The following is a 21,576-nucleotide window of genomic DNA, read 5'->3' on the forward strand; positions in this document are numbered from 1 at the left end:
CACTACCGTACTCATCCTAATAGGCGCACACACCTTTTTTTTGGCGGCTGGCTTGACCGCAGTAATGATCCTGAGGCGATTTCCCCGTCCCAGGATCCTCTATGGCCGTACAATGGGGAAGTCCTCATCGGAGACGGCCGGTGATTGGCGGGATGTTTGGGCGGGAAACACCTCAGCCCCAGGGGAGGTGTGCTGTCATTGGGCAGGACCCGAGGGGGACGCCTCATTGGTGAAGTCCGGAGTGGAGCTGCGCTGTGGTTGGGCGGAGATCAGGGCTCGCCATGATTGGTCAGAAGTCAGAGTGTGGGCGGAGCTCATTGGTAGAATACAGCCCAAGTGGTGCTGACCTGTGATTGGTGAGCCACAGTGTGTTATCGCTGCTGATTGGTGGAGAGATCTTCTCCCCGCCTGGGCGCCAAATGGAGTCTGTGAGAGAAATGTGCGAGGTAGAGAGGGGCCCCTCCACTGTCCACAGGGGTCCCTAAACTGTACTCAGGGGCTCCTCCACTGTCCTCAGGGGCCCCTACTTTGTCCACAGGGGCCCCTACACTGTCCTCCGGGGCCCTACACTCCTCAGGGCCCCTCCACTGTCCACAGGGGCCCCAATAGAGTCCTCAGGGGCCCCTACACTGTCCTCAGGGCCCCTACACTGTCCTCAGGGGCCCCAGTACAGTCCTCGGGGGCCCTACACTGTCCTCAGGGGCCCCAATATAGTCCTCAGGGGGCCCTACACTGTACTTCTCAGGGGCCCCTACACTGTCCACAGGGGCCCCTATACTGTCCTCAGGGGCCCCTACACTGTCCTAAATATAGGAGCACCTACATTGCCCTCAGGGGCCCCTACACCGTCCTCAGGGGCCCCTACACTGTCCGAACTACAGGGCCCCTATACAATCCTCCACAGGGCCCCCTACACAGTCATCCACAGGGATCCTCTACACAGTCCTCAGGGGCCCTTATACAGTCCTCACTACAGGGCCCCTACACAGTTCTCCTGGGGCCCCTACACAGTTCTCCTCCTGGGGCCCCTACACAGTCCTAACTACAGGGGCCTCTATACAATCCTCAGGGGCCCCTACACAGTCACACACAGGAGCCTCTACACAGTCCTCACTACAGGGGCCCCTACACCATAAGTCTCCCACCATTACAGGGGCCATCATAGGTCTGCCACCATGACAGGAACCACCATATGCCTGCCACCATAGGCCTGCCTCCAGGAAAGGGGCCACCATAGGCCTGCCTCCAGGAAAGGGGCCACCATAGGCCTGCCACCATGACAGCGGCTCCCATAAGCCTGCCACCATGACAGGGGCCACCGTAGGCCTGCCACCATGACAGGGGCCACCGTAGGCCTGCCACCATGACAGGGCCACCATAGGCCTGCCACCATGACAGGGGCCACCATAGGCCTGCCACCATGACAGGGGCCACCATAGGCCTGCCACCATGACAGGGGCCACCATAGGCCTGCCACCATGATAGAGACAGTTCTTCCGCTCCCATAGGCCTGCGGCAGTGACAGTTCCACCTCAGCATTACCAGCCCCTCACCCTCCCTTATATCACAGTGCACCCCCTTGCTTTGTGCTGCTGCCAGGGAGAAGTTGGGGGCGGAGCTGGGAAGCAGAAAGTGCAGGGTCTGGAGGAGGTCTGGAGGAGGTCCGGAGGAGGGCTGGAGTCAGCTGAATGCTGAGAGACCAGGGGAGGCAGAGACAAGGGGGTGCTGCAGCCGCACAGAGAAGCGCAGGATCTGTAGGAGGAGTTCTGTCCTCCTCTCTTTTTTCTCTACTATACAGCAAGGCTTAGGTTTGCTGCAGAAGAAGCAGCCAGTCAGTTGTGCAGCAATGCATGGAGCATGCTGATAGGAGGAGACAGCAGAGAGATAAGCGAATCAATGAGCTGAGGCTTCTGTCACTGCCCAGTGATGGGAGAGACAGATTATACAAAGTCTTTGTCAGGTGGAGCAGCCCCCGGGGGCGGGGGAGGAGGGGGGGTATTTATCGGTGTGTCTGGAATTTAGTTCTCATTGCCGCTCTCACATGTGCGTTCTCCACCACAATCTCTTCTGTCTGTAGATTGCTCCGGACATGAGATACGTCCCGCCGTCCCGCAGTCAGACGCCCGCCACGGTCACAGTGTACGTCCGATCTGCATCCAGACCCCCCCAGCAGAACAAGCTCCTGATGAAGCGCTATAAAGAGGAAACGCACAACAGCACTGCTGTGAAACGCCCCCGAGGACTGTGCCTGGTCATACAGCGCCAGGAGATGAGCGCCTTCTTCCAACTCTTCCGTAAGTCTCTCCGTATTCTCTCTCCTCCATTACTTCAAAAAAATCTTTTCTCATTTTTTTGCAGAGGAGTTATTTATAGTGACGGGTAACCAGGAAAGCTTTGGGTGTCGCTCCAGGTCTCCATCCCCCAACTCCGGTGAGGGGGGGGGAGGGGCTCATCCCGGCTTTATGTACACAACCAAGGCAAAGGAAACCCAAAGCGCTGCCCTCCAAGAAAGTCCATGAATGAAAGCAGCTTCAGCCCAACTCCGTGCAGGGCACAGCTCCCGACGCGTTGCGTCCTTTCCACAGGGCTTAGTTATCCATTTAAAGACCCCCCCTCAGGATTGTGGAAATGAGAGCGGGTACCAATAAAAATCAGAAAAAAATGGCATGGGGTCCCTCCCTTACCACCCCCCCCCCCCAGACCTTTTTTGGCACTTTTTTTGACAGTTGCGGCTTCGCAGCCAAGTCATGCTGCCTGTCCTGAGTGGTCCTCCGGACCTACAACGTGTCCCAGATGAGTGGCATGAAAGGAGGGGCAGATCCTAGGCGATCCGATTGAAAGTGGGAGCGGTACCTGTCAAAACTAGGTACACGCCCCCCCCCCCCCGCCCCCAAAAAATAAATAAAATGATATGCCAAATGTGTCAGGGGAGGAGTATTTAAAGCGTAACTTCCCCTTTTTGGGTGGAGCTCCGCTTATCAACCGATAACTCATCAGCTGTCAGCGGTTCCCCCGCTTTATAGCTGAATGTAACAAAAGAATTGGCAGCAATTAAAAGTTTAGGAAAAAAAAAACAGCATGGCCCCCCCCCAATCCATACCAGGCCCTTCGATTCCCCCCCCCCAATCCATACCAGGCCCTTCGATTTCCCCCCCCCCAATCCATACCAGGCCCTTCGATTCCCCCCCCCCTCCCCCAATATCTGTACCAGAACCTTATCTGAGCATGTATCCTGGCAGGCCAGGAAGGGGGTGGGGACAAGCGAGCGCCCCCTCCGGAATCATACCGGGCCACAACAATGGAGGGGGGGGGGGGTTTCAGGGTAGGGGGGACCCTACGCTATTTTTTCAGATTTTTCTTGGTACCCGCTCTCATTTCCACAATCCTCACCTAGGAGATAAATGGCGTTCCTTGCCCTTTCCTGCAGCCTCCTGGAGAACGCTCCATGTCCCAGAAGGCTGCAGGAGCAATCCCAAAATTCCTCATGCGCTCATGCACGCACGGTGGGGGAGGGGGGCGGCTGTATCCAAGATGGCGGCGCAAGGGACCCGCCGTGGTAAGCGGAAGCGGCTGCAGGAAGAGAGCACTGGATTCCAGGCAGAGATAAGTATCTGAAGTCAGCAGCTGCAGTACTGCAAATCCACCTGCCGCCCTCAATACATATATATATATATATATATATATATATATATATATATATATATATATATATATATACACGTTACAGCTTGTAAATGGTTTATCGGGTTATGGATAAAGCTGACAGCTTCATCGTCCTACTCGCTGGTCGCCCCCCGCTCCCCGGTGGTCCTCGGGCTTACCGTTTTCACTGGTGCGCCTGGTAGATGATCTGACATTTCACATGGCTGGCCATAGAGATTAATGGAGACCACAATTCTGTCTCTGAGCTCTTCAGGCCGTTCCTTTGACCTCATGATTCTCATTTGCTCTGACATGCACTGTGAGCTGGAAGGTCTTATATAGACAGGTGTGCGGCTTTCCTAATGAAGTCCAATCAGTATAATCAACACACAGCTGGACTCACATGAAGGTGTAGAACCATCTCATGGATGATCGGAAGAAATGGACATCACCTGAGTTATATATATGAGTGTCACAGCAAAGGGTCTGGATACTGAGGACCAGGTGATAGTTCTGGTTTTCTTTTTTAACCACTTGAGACCCGTGCTATAGCCAAATGACGGCTACAGCGGCGGACCTCCTTTGCCGGGACTACGTCTATTGACGTCGTCCCCTGCACGAGCGGCCTGCGCTCTGTGATCGGCGAGTCTATGAGACTCACCTGATCACTGATCCGAGCAATGGGTCGATCCCGACCCCTTTCACGTGATCAGCTGTCAGCCAATGACAGCTGATCATGTGATACAATGGAGCCGGTAATCGGCTATTATTCCTCCTCGCGCTGACAGCACAAGGAGAAAAAAAAGCAATCACCGGCCAGCCTGCCAGTGCCCACCTGCCCCCTGCCAGTGCCCACCTGCCCCCTGCCAGTGCCACCTCATTAAAAAACAAGTGCCCCCCGTCAGTGCCACCCAGCAGTGCCCATAGTGCCACCCAGCAGTGCCCATAGTGCCACCCAGCAGTGCCCACAATCTGCCTCAACAACGGTGCTGCACCCCAGTGCCACATATCCGTGCCCATCAGTGTCATCTACCAGTGCCCAGCAGTGCCGCCCATCAGTGCCCAGCAGTGCCACCTATCAGAGCCACCTATCAGTGCCACCTATCAGTGTCCATCAGCCCCAACTATCAGTGGTACCTATTAGTGCCACCCATCCGTGCCACCCATCCGTGCCATCTTATCTGTGCCCATCTTTGCCCATCAGTGCCGCCTTATCTGTGCCCATCAGTACTGCCTTATCTGTGCCTATTAGTGCCGCTTAACTGTGCCTATCAGTACCCACCAGTGCAGCCTATCAGTGCCCACCAATGCAGCCTATCAGTGCCGCCTCATCCGCGCACTTCAATGAAGGAGAAAAATGACCTGTTTGCAAAATTTTATAACAAACTATTAAACATGATTTTTTTATTTTATTTTTTTGCATCTTTTTTTGTTTGTTGAGCAAAAAATAAATCTCTGAGCTGTAACTAAATACCACCAAAAGAAAGCTCTATTTGTGGAAAAAAATGATAAAAATGTCATTTGAGTACAGTGTTGTATGACCGCGTAATTGTCATTCAAAGTGCATCAGCGCTGAAAGCTGAAAATTGGTCTGGACAGGAGGGGGGTTTAAGTGCCCAGTAAGCAAGGGGTTAAGAAATCTGCAAAAATGTCACCAATTCTGTGTTTTTTTCCTGTCACTAGGGGGCGCTGTGTGTACATTAATGAGGAAAAAAATGAACTTAAATGATTTTAGCAAATGGCTGCAATATAACAAAGAGTGAAACATGTAATGAGGTCTGAATACTTTCCACCCCCCCCCCCCCCCCCCACTGTGTGTATACTATATATATATTATATGTTTGGGGGTTCTAAGTAATTTTCTAGCAAAAAATATAAATAACAAAAAGTGCCAGAAAAGGGCGGGTGTCGAGGTGGATACACTGTAGCACTTGACTTTTATAAAAATAAAGTGAAGTTCCTCTTTAGGCCCAGAGAGGAAATTTTGTTGTTGTGGAGGTTTAGGGTCAGGTGGGCAGATAAGTGGATGGGGAATCCTCCCCGCTGCACTATTGTATTGTGATGGCGGGGAGACTTCCCACTGTCAGGATACACTGATCAGCGCTGCGGGATATAGTCTGCAGTGCTGATCGGGTGAGGAAAATCAGACAGATTGGCAATCACAGTGCCCATACATGAATTGAAATTCAGCCAGTCCCTACTTAAAGAGGAGTTATGCCCCGCCCCCCCACTAAAAATGAAAAGTCAGCAGCTACAAATTCTGTAGCTGCTCTTTTAATATTAGGGCACTTACTTTTCCGCAATGTCCGCACCCCAGCCGATCGGCTCTCAGGTGCTGCCGCCGCCGCCATTCATGGTAAGGGAAAACGGCGGTGAAGCTTTCTGATGCCCCATTCACACGATTCAGAAATTCCGTCAGAAAAAACTTGGATGGTTTTTCGACAGAATTGCGCTCAAGCTTGGCTTGCGTACACACGGGTCACACGAAAGTTCTCTGAACTTTTAACCATCAAGAACGCGGTGACGTACAACACTACGACCAGCCGAGAAATCAAGTTGCTTCCGAAATGCTTCAAAGCATGCGCCGATTTGTTTCTGAGCGTGCGTGATTTTTTTTTTGCTCGTCCGAATTTGCATACAGACAAACGCATTTTCGGATAGGAACTTTTTTCCGACCGAAAAATAGAGAACCCGCTCTCAATCTTTTGCTGGCTGGAATTCTGCCAGCAAAAGTCCCGATGGAGCGTACACACGGTTGGAATTTCTGACCAAAGCTCTCATCCGATGTTTGCTGGCAGAATTTCTGATTGTGTGTATGGGGCATAAGTGGCCCGTTAGCGGAGGAGGAGGGGCAAACTTCCGAGGGACGGCGGCCACGGTGTGCACTCTCCCAGAAGTGGGGAAAGGGGTACCTGACAAAAACAGGTACCCGCTCCCCCTCTCCCCCCCTGAAAGGTGCCAAATGTGGTACCGGGGGGGAGATAAGCGGAGATTCCACTTTTGGGTAGAACTCCACTTTAACCAGTCAAATTTCTATCCATGTATAGCCAACTTAATTCCTCTGTCTCTAGGCCAGGGGACCCTCATGGCAGCTTCTGGGGCCCAACTACCTGCATCTCTGTCTAGGGGACACAGAGAGACGGGACCCGCAGCCTACTAATGGGGCTCTACTGTGCCGACACGGCCAGGAGATGGAAGGACTATCGGCGAGGGGTGTTACCAAACTCCAGGGGCCGTGGCTACCGGATCACTGAGGAGAGGGGATGGGACCCGTTAGATCAGCTTCAAGAGGTAAAACATATAAGGAGTCTTAGGGCCGGTTCACACTGCGGCGCGAGGCGAGGCGACACGGCTCGCCTCGCCTCGCTCCCGCAAGTCGCCCCCATTCAGTACTATGGAACCGTTCTGAGAGGAGCGACTCGAGTCGCTCCGACTCAGAAAAAAGGTTCCTGTACTACTTCGGGGCGACTTCGGGGGCGACTTGCATTGACTTCTATACAGAAGTCCTCTGCAAGTCGCCGCTGAGGTCCGTGCAGGTCACGGCGAGGCAAGTCGGAGACGCCTCGCCGCGCATCGCTGTGTGAACCGGCCCTTATTCTTCAATTTTCACTTTAGGGCCGGTTCACACTGCAGGCGAGGCGAGGCACTCCGACTTGCCTCGCCGCGACCTGCCCGCGACCTCAGCGGCAACTTGCAGATGACTTCTGTATAGAAGTCAATGCAAGTCGCCCCCGAGGTCGCCCAAAAGTAGTACAGGAACCTTTTTCTGAGTCGGAGCACTCTTAATGTGTATTTTATTTTATGTGTCCAAATATTTGTACTTCCATTACAGATGATGACTTAATTCAAGATTTCCTGTGGATGGACTGCTGCTGTATAATAGCGGACAAGGTAAGCTTTTCATACTGGCAGTATTATTTAATCTACTATATATATATATATATATATATATATATATATATATATATATATATATATATACACACAGTACATCAGCTATAGCACCACATGAAATAAAGTTTTATCATGTCTACAATGTATTTCAGATTACATGGGCTGTATTCTGACCCTCCACCCCACGGGCAGTATTGGGCCAATAGCTCATCCTTTATCTATGAAGTCATCCTCTAGCACAGCGGTCCCCAAACTTTATGGCTCCAGTGACCGGTTTCATGGTAGCCAATTTCCCTGGGGGGGGGGGGGATCCATGGGCTGGGAGAGGGTGGTGGACTGGTCGGGGGATGGGATATTCACAAAGTCTGTCCCCAGCCCCCTTCACACCACAACCCCCCCCTTTACAGCACAGTCCCTCATTTATATCAGTGTCCACAGTCCCCTTTATATCACATTTCCCCCCTGTAAAGCAGTCCCACAGTGTCCTCCAGTTCCCCTTCACATCGCAGCCCCCTTTACAGGTGCAGCCCCCTTTACATTAATGTAACGTGGACTGCTCAGTAAAGGGGGCACTGTAATGTAAAGGGGGGGCTGTTATGTGAAGGGGGCACTGTAATAAAAAGAGGACTGCACTGTAAAGGGGGGGGGGGCTGTGATGTGAAGAAGGGGACTGCACCGTAAAGGGAGCACTGTAATGTAAAGGGGGCTGTGATGTAAAGGGGGCACTGTAACAGAGCCCCTTTACAGTGCAGCGCCCTTTATATTACAGTGCAGTCCCCTTTACATCACAGCCCCCCTTTACATTACAGTGCAGTACCCTTTACATCGCAGCCCCTCTTTACATTACAGTGCCCCCTTTGCAGTGCCTTTTACATCACGGCCCCCATTTACATTACAGTGCCCCCCTTACAATGCAGTCCCCTTTATACCACAGCCCCGTTTACATTACAGTGCCCCTGCAGTCTGCCCCCTCCTCTGCTTTCCTCTCTAACATCAATCTCTGCCTCTCCTGCTCAGGACTCCTACCTGCAGGGCAGAGGCTGGTAACAGTCCGTGTGCCCTCTCCCGGCTCCTCCGCCCACCCGCTCAGCCGACCATGCCATCCTATCACCAGGGCATGGGGTGGGAAGAGCTCTCCGTTCTTAACTGCAGCTCCTCCCGCCCCCCTGCCCTGCTGATAGGATGACATTGTCGGCCGAGCGGGCGGGGCGGAGGAGCCGGGAGAGGGCACACGGGCATGCCTGTATGCTGCGGTAGCCCGGTGCGGACCGCCGTTACCGCTCATCTTCTGCTGTGTGGCCTGCTTAGCAACAGGCCATGGACCGCCACCGCTTTCCGCAGCCCCAGGAATTGGGGACCCCCTGCTCTAGCACATAAGCGGGTCCATTAGTGTGCAAGGTGGAAAAACGCCAGAAACATTTTCTAATCTACAGAATCTTTGTATTACTAGTCAACATAAGATAAAGCCAACGCGTTCCTGGGATTCATCAGGACATGGCGAATGGAGAAGAAAGGAAACATGTAATAGACTGGAGCCCCCCAGAATCATTTCATACATACAGTGCCTTGTGAAAGTATTCGGCCCCCTTGAACTTTTCAACCTTTTGCCACATTTCAGGCTTCAAACATAAAGATATAAAATTTTAATTTTTTGTGAAGAATCACCAACAAGTGGGACACAATTGTGAAGTGGAATGAAATCTATTGGATATTTTAAACTTTTTTAGCAAATAAAAAACTGAAAAGTGGTGCGTGCAAAATGATTCGGCCCCTTTACTTTCAGTGCAGCAAACTCACTCCAGAAGTTCAGCGAGGATCTCTGAATGATCCAATGTTGTCCTAAATGACTGATGGTGATAAATAGAATCCACTTGTGTGTAATCAAGTCTCTGTATAAATGCACCTGCTCTGTGATAGTCTCAGGGTTCTGTTGAAAGCGCAGAGAGCATCATGAAGACCAAGGAACACACCAGGCAGGTCCGTAATACTGTTGTGGAGAAGTTTAAAGCCGGATTTGGATACAAAAAGATTTCCCAAGCTTTAAACATCCCAAGGAGCACTGTGCAAGCGATCATTTTGAAATGGAAGGAGTATCAGACCACTGCAAATCTACCAAGACCTGGCCGTCTCTCGATGTGCAAAACTGATAGAGACACCCCAAGCGACTTGCAGCTGTAATCACAGCAAAAGGTGGCTCTACAAAGTATTAACGCAAGGGGGCCGAATCATTTTGCACGCCCCACTTTTCATTTTTTTATTAGTTAAAAAAGTTTCAAAAATCCAATAGATTTCGTTCCACTTCACAATTGTGTCCCACTTGTTGGTGATTCTTCACAAAAAATAAAAATGTTATATCTTTATGTTTGAAGCCTGAAATGTGGCAAAAGGTTGAAAAGTTCAAGGGGGCCGAATACTTTCGCAAGGCACTGTATGTAACCATGTAGTGTATGTAACTATATAACTATGGGCATTCAGCCTTAGGCCCGGTGTTGAGTATTTACTTCCTAGAAGTGCGGATTTACGGCCCCATGCAGTGAAATGAGAGGAGACTCGGAGGTACAAGGGCAGAAAACACGAGTTTATTATATGTGAGGTTACTTTGGACACATTGTGGCGCTACGAATACATTTATATTACAGATATTACATGTTATAGTCAATGTTAGGAGTAAACAATATATACTAGAGGGGGGAGGGGAGGAGAGTGTCAGACATGCAGAGAGAAGACTAAACATTGAGGTCGATCAGCACTTGTGGTCAAGCACCCTTCCCTGAAGAGTTAATACCGCCATATTGGATTCTCAGGAGTCGCCTTGGTGGGACGATTAGCTGGAAGTCAGGATGGCTCCGACCTCACCCAGGAACTTGTTCCAGGCGGCTTGGTTGACTTCTCCTCCGAAGTGGGCAGCAAAGACCTCAAGGATGGCAACAGACAGCAGCTGGGGGGGGGGAGAAAAAGGAAAAAAAAATAAAAGAATCGATGAAACATGGTGGTTGGTGAGAACATGTGAATGACGCCCACAATGGCGCCGACTCTACGGGGGGGGGCAGAGTTATTTTGGGGAATTTGGAGGAAGATTTTGGATAGTTTTTATAAATTGTTGTGATATTTGTGGCATTTTACACTGATTTTATTTTTTTTGACTACAGGGAAACCTAAACTAATAACGTGGCATTTGTTGGGTCCACGATATGCATAGAATATGTGTATATACTATATACTCCCATTCTTCCCCATCCCCCATGCTCTATGGTTAAGCCCCATAGAGGCAGGTCACGAGTCTAATGTCTCCGCCGCTGCTGGATTCATTACGTCCTTCATACTTTATGGGATTAGTGGTGCGAGATGTAGAGGGGAGGTGATGGAGCCTGGAGAAGGCAGAACCTGTGAGGGGTATGGAGGAGATGAGAAAACAGGTCCTGGACAGGTGAAAGAAGCTTCTGTAGACCTCAGTGCCCCCTCCTAATAACCACCTCCATTCTGCCTTCCCCATCGACACTTCCATGAAATGGTGACATTTCACAGAAATCTAATTTTTACAGAAATTTGATAAAAAAAACTCTTAATTTGGCTTCCCCCATAGTGTACGTGTATGGAGAAGGGGAGGAGTCTGTACCTACCTTCATGTGGTCCGCGCTCAGCTTCAGCTTGTTGGTGTGGAGGTCCTGGTACTTCTGCAGGTTGTCCACGCTCTTTACGGCTTCTCCAAGGGCACCGAAGATCTTTCCTCCATGGGTCAGGAGGTCCTGAGAGCCGGGACTAATGTCAAAACGGCTAAAGAAGGACTTGGTCTCCGGGTTGTTCTGGAAGAGCCTGTTGAAGAAATCAGATTAATTATAATGGCTGCTCCAGATAGTGCAGAAAACAAGAGATATTAATGATAGAGCCTCTTCACAGTCACAGATTATCCATAGCACTATAGAACGACTCCTTGGCTCTACAGATGGTCTATAATACTATAGGACGGCTCCTTGGCTCTACAGATGGTCTATAATACTATAGGAAGGCCCATTGGATCTACAGATTATCTATAGTACTATAAAAAGGATCGTTGGATCTACAGATGGCCTATAGTACTATAGGAAGGCCCGTTGGATCTACAGATGATCTATAGTACTTCAGGAAAGCCCATTGGATCTACAGATGAGTTATAGTACTATAGGAAGGCCCATTTAATCTACAGATGGTCTATAATACTATAGGAAAGCCCATTGGATCTACAGATTATCTATAGTACTATAAAAATGATCCTTGGATCTACAGATGGTCTATAGTATTGTAGGAATGCCCATTGGATCTACAGATGATCTATAGTACTATAGGAAGGCTCTTTAGGTCTACAGATGATCTATAGTACTATAGAAAGACTCTTTAGGTCTATAGATGATCTATAGTACTATAGAAAGACTCTTTAGGTCTATAGATGATCTATAGTACTATAGGAAGGCTCTTTGGATCTACAGATTATCTATAAGACTATATAAATGATCCTTGGATCTACAGATGGTCTATAGTACTATAGAAAGACTCTTTAGGTGTACAGATGATCTATAGTACTATAGAAAGACTCTTTAGGTGTACAGATGATCTATAGTACTATAGAAAGACTCTTTAGGTGTACAGATGATCTATAGTACTATAGAAAGGCTCTTTAGGTCTATAGATGATCTATAGTACTATAGGAAGACTCTTTAGGTGTACAGATGATCTATAGTACTATAAAAAGACTCTTTAGGTGTACAGATGATCTATAGTACTATAAGAAGACTCTTTAGGTGTACAGATGATCTATAGTACTATAGAAAGACTCTTTAGGTGTACAGATGATCTATAGTACTATAGAAAGACTCTTTAGGTGTACAGATGATCTATAGTACTATAGAAAGGCTCTTTAGGTCTATAGATGATCTATAGTACTATAGAAAGGCTCTTTAGGTCTACAGATGATCTATAGTACTATAGGAAGACTCTTTAGGTGTGCAGATGATCTATAGTACTATAGGAAGACTCTTTAGGTGTACAGATGATCTATAGTACTATAGAAAGGCTCTTTAGGTCTATAGGTGATCTATAGTACTATAGGAAGACTCTTTAGGTGTACAGATGATCTATAGTACTATAGGAAGGCTCTTTAGGTCTACAGATGATCTATAGTACTATAGAAAGACTCTTTAGGTGTACAGATGATCTATAGTACTATAGAAAGACTCTTTAGGTGTACAGATGATCTATAGTACTATAGAAAGACTCTTTAGGTGTACAGATGATCTATAGTACTATAGAAAGACTCTTTAGGTGTACAGATGATCTATAGTACTATAGAAAGGCTCTTTAGGTCTATAGATGATCTATAGTACTATAGGAAGACTCTTTAGGTGTACAGATGATCTATAGTACTATAAAAAGACTCTTTAGGTGTACAGATGATCTATAGTACTATAAGAAGACTCTTTAGGTGTACAGATGATCTATAGTACTATAGAAAGGCTCTTTAGGTGTGCAGATGATCTATAGTACTATAGGAAGACTCTTTAGGTGTACAGATGATCTATAGTACTATAGAAAGGCTCTTTAGGTCTATAGATGATCTATAGTACTATAGGAAGGCTCTTTAGGTCTACAGATGATCTATAGTACTATAGAAAGGCTCTTTAGGTCTATAGATGATCTATAGTACTATAGGAAGACTCTTTAGGTGTACAGATGATCTATAGTACTATAGAAAGGCTCTTTAGGTCTATAGGTGATCTATAGTACTATAGGAAGACTCTTTAGGTGTACAGATGATCTATAGTACTATAGAAAGGCTCTTTAGGTCTATAGATGATCTATAGTACTATAGGAAGGCCCTTAAGGTGTACAGATGATCTATAGTACTATAGAAAGACTCTTTAGGTGTGCAGATGATCTATAGTACTATAGAAAGGCTCTTTAGGTCTATAGATGATCTATAGTACTATAGGAAGGCCCTTAAGGTGTACAGATGATCTATAGTACTATAGAAAGGCTCTTTAGGTCTATAGATGATCTATAGTACTATAGAAAGGCTCTTTAGGTGTACAGATGATCTATAGTACTATAGGAAGGCCCTTTAGGTGTACAGATGATCTATAGTACTATAGGAAGACTCTTTAGGTCTATAGGTGATCTATAGTACTATATAACTTAATAGCTACACACTTTAAAGCCCAACTCCATCCTTTTTATTGTATAAATTGGTTCCTCAGCACCGCCTGTTGGAAATGAACGGCAAGCAATACTCACCTTCTCCACACTCCCCACCATGTCCTCCTCCATGTCCTCCTCCATGTCCTCCTCCATGTCCTCCTCCATGTCCTCCTCCATGTCCTCCTCCATGTCCTCCTCCATGTGCTCCTCCATGTCCTCCTCCATGTCCTCCTCCATGGTCCTCTTTTGGGTGGACTGACATTCAACCCATTTTCTGTAAGCCCATGTCAGCGGGTACAAGGACTTATACCTCATACATATATGTATAAAGAAGAATTTTATAAAATGGTGATGGAGGGGGTGGGGGGTGGGGGTGATGGAGGGGGTGGGGGGTGGGTGGGCGGTGGGGGGTGGTGGGGGTCAATCTGGGAGTGCCCTTGGACTTGAGTTGAGTTAAAACTGGAATTGAGCTTTAAATGTCCAACTATAGTAAAGAGTGAAATCACTCAGTAGATTCCTCCATCAGATGGAACAACCTGCAGTGACAGCGGCCTGCCCAGACTATTGGCTTTGAGAGAGTCTCATTTCATCTGCTGCATTCTCAATGATGCAAACCAGTATAAGGCTCTTTTGAAGCTTTTATGGTTGGGAGCTCCTGTTGCACTCCAGACAGTTCAGAGGTTGGGGGGTGACTTGTGTTATCAGGCTGCATTTATAGAGGAAATGTCACTTTTAGGTGGACTGAGCCTTGTGTTGGGATAAGTTGGGGGATGGGCTTTGCAGGTCAGATACACTACAATGCTCACTTTAAGTACAGGAAGGCGGGGGGGGGGGGGGGGGGGGTGGATCTCGGGGGACACAAATTCTTCCATCACATATAACAAAGTCCTACAATGTACACAGCACCTTGAAAAAGTATTCATACCCCTTGAAATTCCCCACATTTTGTTACAACCAAAACCATAAATGTATTTTATTTGGGATTTTATGTGATGAACCAACACAAAGTGTCACATAATTGTGAAGTGGAAGGAAAATTATAAATGATACAAATAAATATGTGAAAAGTGTGGGGGAGGGGCATTTGTATGGCGCCCCCCGGAGTCAATACTTTGTAGAACCCCCTTTCTCTACAAGTCTTTTTGGGGGTGTCTCTACCAGCTTTGCCCATCTAGAGAGGACATTTCTGCCCATTCTTCTTCTTTGTAGAATATCTCAAGCTCTGTCAGATTGGATGGAGAGCGTCTGTGATCAGCAATTTTCAAGTCTTGCCACAGATTCTCAATGGGATTTAGGTCTGGACTGTGACTGGGCCATTCTAACACATGAATATGCTTTGATGTAAACCATTCCATTGTAGCTCTGGCTGGATGTTTCGGGTCGTTGTCCTGCTGGAAGGGGAACCTCCACCCCGGTCTCAAGTCTTTTGCCGACTCTAACAGGTTTTCTTCTAAGATTGTCCTGTATTTGTCTCCATCCATCTTCCCATCATCTCTGACCAGCTTCCCTGTCCCTGCTGAAGAAAACCATCCCCACCACATGATGCTGCCACCACCATGTCTCACGGTGGGGATGGTGTGTTCGGGGGATGGGCGGTGTTAGTTTCCCCCACACATAGCGTTTTACTTTTAGGCCATAAAGTTGAATGTTGGTCTCCTCTGACCAGATCACCTTCTTCCACATGTTTGCTGTCCCCTCCCCCACATGGCTTCTCACAAACTACAAACAGGACTTCTTATGACTTTCTTTCTCCAATGTCTTTCTTCTTGTCACTCTTCCATAAAGGGCAGATTTGTGGAGAGACGACTAATAGTTGTCCTGTGGACAGATTCTCCCCCCTGAGCCGGCCCGGTCAGTTTAGGTGGACGGCCGTGTCTTGGTAGGTTTGCGGTTGTGCCCATACTCTTTCCATTTTCCAATGATGGATTGAACAGAGCTCCGTGAGATGGTCAAAGCTCAGGAGATTTTATTATAACCTAACCCTGCTTTATACTTCTCCACAACTTTATCCCTGACCTGCCTGGTGTGTTCCTTGGCCTTCATGATGCTGTTTGTTCACCAAAGTTCTCTAATAAACCTCCGAGGGCTTCACAGAACAGCTGTATTTATACTGAGATTAAATGACACACAGGTGGACTCTATTTATTAATTAGGTGACTTATGAAGGCGATTGGTTCCTCTAGATCTAAGTTAGGGGTATCAGAGTAAAGGGGGCTGAATACAAATGCCCCTCCCCCACACTTTTCACATATTTATTTGTATCTTTTATCATTTTCCTTCCACTTCACAATTATGTGACACTTTGTGTTGGTCCATCACATAAAATGCCAACAAAATACATTTATGTTTTTGGTTGTAACATGACAGGATGTGGGGAATGTCAAGGGGTATGAATACTTTTCCAAGGCACTGTATCGATCACATCCCCTCAGCAGCCAATCGTATCAATAAGGAATGAATCTTCTGTTATAACAAAGTCTATGATTGAATTCTATTCCTGGGGGGGATATATTGTAACATGGGGGGGGGGGGGGGTCGGTTCTTACATGCTGAAGCTGTGTGAATGTCGGGGTGCTGGAAGGTCAGTATTGGTCTCTCCATATTATTTTGGGGTGAATGAGGAGGTGTTATGCAGATAAGGAAAGGGGAAGGTGTTCTATAGTCCTGTGGTAGGTTGACAACACTGCTCCTCCATAGATACAGGGCGCGGAATGAGCGTTGTCACCCGAGGACAGGAAGTGTGTTACTGGCAGGATCACCAGGTGAAAATTGAGGTTAAAAAAGCCTAAAATTTGAAAACGAATGCAGCCACCACATGTGGGGGATGGGAAGCTGCAGTGTGGATTAGATATTCACACCATGGGGGGTTATTTATGAAAAGCAAAACTAAAAATGCACTACAAGTACAACCGTCGCAAATCTGAAAACATCGCAGTGCAGAATGTACAACAGGGGGGCACCTTACACCTGTACCCCCCATGTATCCTCTATATACCCCCCAATGTATCCTCTACGTACCCCCCATGTATCCTCTATATACCCCCCATGTATCCTCTACATACCCCCCAATGTATCCTCTATATACCCCCCATGTATCCTCTACGTACACCCAACTGTATCCTCTATGTATCCTCTGTGTACCCCCCATGTATCCTCCATGCATGCTCTATGTACCCCCCATGTATCCTCTATGTACCCCCCATGTATCCTCTATTTGCCCCCGTGTATCCTCTATGTACCCCCCATGTATCCTCTATGTTCCCCCATGTATCCTCTATGTTCCCCCCCCCATGTATCCTCTATGTTCCCCCCCATGTATCCTCTATATACCCCCCATGTATCCTCTATGTGCCCCCATGTATCCTCTATGTTCCCCCATGTATCCTCTATGTTCCCCCCATGTATCCTCTATATACCCCCCATGTATCTTCTATGTGCCCCCATGTATCCTCCATGTACCCCCCATGTATCCACCATGTACCCCCCATGTATCCTCTATGTTCCCCCCATGTATCCTCTATGTTCCCCCCATGTATCCTCTACGTACCCCCCAATGTATCCTCTATGTATCCTCTGTGTACCCCCCATGTATCCTCCATGCATACTCTATGTACCCCCCATGTATCCTCTATGTACCCCCCAATGTATCTTCTATGTATCCTCTGTGTACCCCCCATGTATCCTCCATGTATACTCTATGTACCCCCCCATGTATCCTCTATGTTCCCCCCATGTATCCTCTATGTTCCCCCCATGTATCCTCTATGTACCCCCCATGTATCCTCTATGTACCCCCAATGTATCCTCTATATATCGTCTGTGTACCCCCCCCCCATGTATCCTCCATGTACCCCCCATGTATCCTTTATGTACCCCCCCATGTATCCTCTATGTACCCCCCATGTATCCTCTATGTACCCTCCATGTATCCTCTGTGTACCCCCATGTATCCTGTGTACCCCCCATGTATCCTCTGTGTACCCCCCCATGTATCCTCCATGCATACTCTATGTATCCTGTATTTATCCTCTGTGTATCCTTCATGCATCTCCCACAATGCACCTGATCTACAGGTGATGCCTCTATTATATGCATTACTAATGAGAACTTCCAGGTCTACTAAGGACTAATAATGGGAGCCGCCCAATTCAATGTGTTGCTTGTCAGTTAATGATTAGCAGTGGGATGCCGGGTGGTGTAGTAGTGGTGTGGGGGTGGGGGTGTAGTAGTGGGGTGGGGGTGTAGTAGTGGTGTGGGGGTGGTGGAACTCAAGCCAAACAGCGGAATTCACAGATGGATTACATATAAAGGGGCTGCTTTATTTGCCAGAGGATTTGCATTCCTGTCCATCCAGTCCTGAGATTTGCTCAGCTCTGCCACCCTGCCTAATGGAGATCTTTTTCTTCTCTGCTGCAGGTAAGTACCCCTCACTCATCTTGCAGGTAAGTGCCCCTCACTCATCTTGCAGGTAAGTGCCCCTCACTCATCTTGCAGGTAAGTACCCCTCACTCGTCTTGTAGATAAGTATCCCTCACTGGTCTTGTCCCCCTCACAGGAATACACGGGAGAGACAGAACACAGAAAATAAAAGGGGTGTAAAAGTAGCGGTTCATAAGACTTTTATATGAAATCACATCTTTGTAGGGAAGCAGCACCTTCCGTTTTGGTTATTAGGCTCTCACATCTATTCCATAACTGAGGATATTCTACATCTATATTTGTCTTGTTGACAGTGAAAGGAGAAGCAGAAGACTGATGAGCTCATCTCTCCATCACTCTGCTCTCTCCTCCTATCAGCACGCTCCCTGGCAGCACATGAACGCTTGGATTCCTTGTGCAGCTTTTTCCTCCCCCCCAGTCTGAGCTATGCTGTACAGGGCAAGCAAAAGTTCCATGCCGCAAGTGCTTACATTTTTATTTTTTTTTGCATTAAAATAATACATTTAATTATATATTATATAGGGAACAAAAGCCTAAAAATAAACAAATAAATAAATAAATCCACCACATCTAAGGACAGTAGGCTGCAACATTTACACATTTTGTTTTTGGGTTTAGATTTGCTTTAAATATAGAATATAAAAATATAGAATATAAAATATAGAATATATAGAAAAATAAAATAGAAATAGACAGACTATATGGAAGTATATAAATATAGAAAATATAGCAAATAAAATATATAGAAGATAGACATATATAGAAACATAGAATATCTACAAATATAAGAATATAGAATATTTAGAAAAATAAAATAGACATAGATAGAATATAGGGAAATATAGAAAATATAGCAACAATATATATATATATATATATATATATATATATAGTACATAGAAAAAGAAATATATAGAATCATAGAATACATAGAAAATCAAATACAGAGAATATAGAAATATATAGAATATCTGGAAATATATAAATATACAACATATAAATAGAAATTCATAGAATATATAGAAATAGAATATGTAGAACTATATAAATATAGAATCTTTAGCAAATAAAATATAGAATCTAGAAATATAAAAATATAGAATATATAGAAAAATAAAATAGAAATGTATAGAATATATGGGAATATAAAAATATAGCAAATAAAATATATAGGACATAGAAATAGAAATGTATAGAATATCTGGAAATATATAAATATACAACATATATAAATAGAAATTCATAGAATATATAGAAAATAAAAATATAATTACATGGAATATGTAGAAATATATAAATATAGAATCTTTAGCAAATAAAATAAATAGAACATAGTAACAGAAATATATAGAATATGTAGAAATATAAAAATATAGAATATAGAATTTTATATATATATATATATATATATAAATAGAAATATATATAGATTATGTGGAAATAAAGAATTATAGAATATATAAAAAAATTAAATGCAGAGAATATAGAAATAAAGAATATCTATAAATATTGTATATACAGAACACAAATATAGAAATATAGAATATAAAGAATATAAAATACACAAAGTGAAAAGTTGCTCAAACTTCTCTGTAAATCCACCCATTGGTGGTGGCGAGTCCATGACACCCAACGCTGTTGACTTATTAAAGGCAAATAGTCTGTTCACTTTGTAGTAGAAATTTCCCTTTGCTTAGTAAATTCTGTGAAAATTCACTTTGTAGAGAATAATACCCAATCACACGCAAGGAAAATAATTTTTTTTTTTTTCTGGCACATGATTGGACGATGGAAGTCAGTAGAGCATCACCTTGTATACCAAGCTAAGGGAAAGTTCTCTTATAAAGTGAAGAGTCTCTTTGCCTTTGGTGTGCGGTGTAGGAGATGCCCCCCCCCATTGAGTTACCTTTCCATGGACTCGGCGCCCAGTTTGTTGGTCTGAGGGGCGACCTTCTCCCAGAGGGAAGCGACGGCAGACTGCTCGCTATCGGAAAGGCCCATGTTGTCAGGTGGAGATGTCTGGAGGTCTGTGAGCTTGGACTTGGACTCGCTGGTTGATGTCTACCATTGGAGTTCCACTCCTTATATACCCCCCAGAGGGCTTATTAAAGGTCCACACCATGTGAGCTCCACGTGACCCTCCTCCAGTCAGATCCTCATAATCTGCTCTGGGATGGAGTATGGAGGGGGGGGTTGGAGTATGGAGGGGTGGAGGGATGGGGGGGTTGGAGTATGGATGGGGTGGGGGGGGGGGGGGTTGGTGACTTTGGTTAGCTATCAATAGCCCGGTGATAAGTCCAGGCGGTGTGTTGCCGGCTGCCATTATTTTAATTGGTCATGAGTTGTGAGAAGGTGAAATGTGAACCCGGCACGGTGGAATGTCGGAAATGTTCGGCTCATTTACACGGATTGTTATTTGCATCACAAATGACTCTTAATCTGCCTTATCACTCAAGTGATCCCCCCCCCCCCCACCCCCCGGTACCAGAATAATGAAGGAGTACGCCGCAGCGGCCACGTACGCCCGGAGATGTCCTACAGGGAGCCTATGAAGGGTACAGAGATGAACAATACAGTACAGGAAGGATCTGGCCCCAGAGGTCAGGCAGGTCACCCGGCCCTCACCGGCCCCTCTTTGTATATTTGTTATCTATATAGAGATATATATATATATATAGCTGAGGAATTCTCTTCTCTGTCAGCCGTCCAATCATACAGAACGCCGGGAGCTCAACGTTTTATGAACCATCTTTTATCATGAAAGATACAACTTTCCTATTACCCTTCTATGGGCTGTACCTTGTATATACAGACCACGTCTAGATTGTAAGCTCCCAGGATCAGGGCCCTCTGATTCCCCTTGTACTGAATTGTAATGTCTGCCTTTATATTGTACAGCACTGCGCAAACTGTCAGCAATATATAAATCGTGTATGATAACAATAATAATAATAATATTAATTCTGTATAATAATATGAATATTAATAATATATAGATCTTGTACAATAATAATAATAATAATAATAATAATAATAATAATAATATATAAATCCTGTCTAATAATAATAATAATAATAATATATTAATCCTGTATAATAATAATAATAATAATAATATAAATCCTGTGTAATAATAATAATATATAAATCCTGTCTTATAATAATAATAATAATAATAATAATAATATATTCTGTATAATAACAATAATATGAATATTAATAATATATAGATCTTGTACAATACTAATAATATATAAATCCTGTCTTATAATAATAATATATAAATCCTGTCTTATAATAATAATAATAATAATATATTAATCCTGTATTATAATAATAATAATAATATATAAATCCTGTCTTATAATAATAATAAAAATAATATATAAATTTTGTCTTATAATAATAATAATATATAAATCCTGTCTTATA

The 21,576-nt window shown here is 45.5% G+C and overlaps 1 protein-coding gene across 1 annotated transcript; it reads right to left on the reverse strand.

The window, feature by feature from the left end:
- Positions 1–10,093: 10,093 nt before the first annotated feature.
- On the reverse strand, positions 10,094–20,221 carry LOC143989348 (hemoglobin heart muscle subunit alpha-type). The gene is made up of 3 exons (XM_077489447.1): positions 20,051–20,221; positions 11,157–11,349; positions 10,094–10,474 (listed from the first exon to the last, which is right to left on the reverse strand). Exons 1-3 carry the CDS (start codon positions 20,143–20,145, stop codon positions 10,361–10,363), a joined length of 402 nt encoding a protein of 133 aa, XP_077345573.1. The 5' UTR covers positions 20,146–20,221; the 3' UTR covers positions 10,094–10,360.
- Positions 20,222–21,576: the final 1,355 nt, after the last annotated feature.

This window comes from Lithobates pipiens, unplaced genomic scaffold, assembly GCF_037356315.1.
Source record: "Lithobates pipiens isolate NorthernLeopardFrog02 unplaced genomic scaffold, aLitPip1_a1.2 Scaffold_18, whole genome shotgun sequence".
In the NCBI taxonomy this organism is placed as follows: domain Eukaryota; kingdom Metazoa; phylum Chordata; class Amphibia; order Anura; family Ranidae; genus Lithobates; species Lithobates pipiens.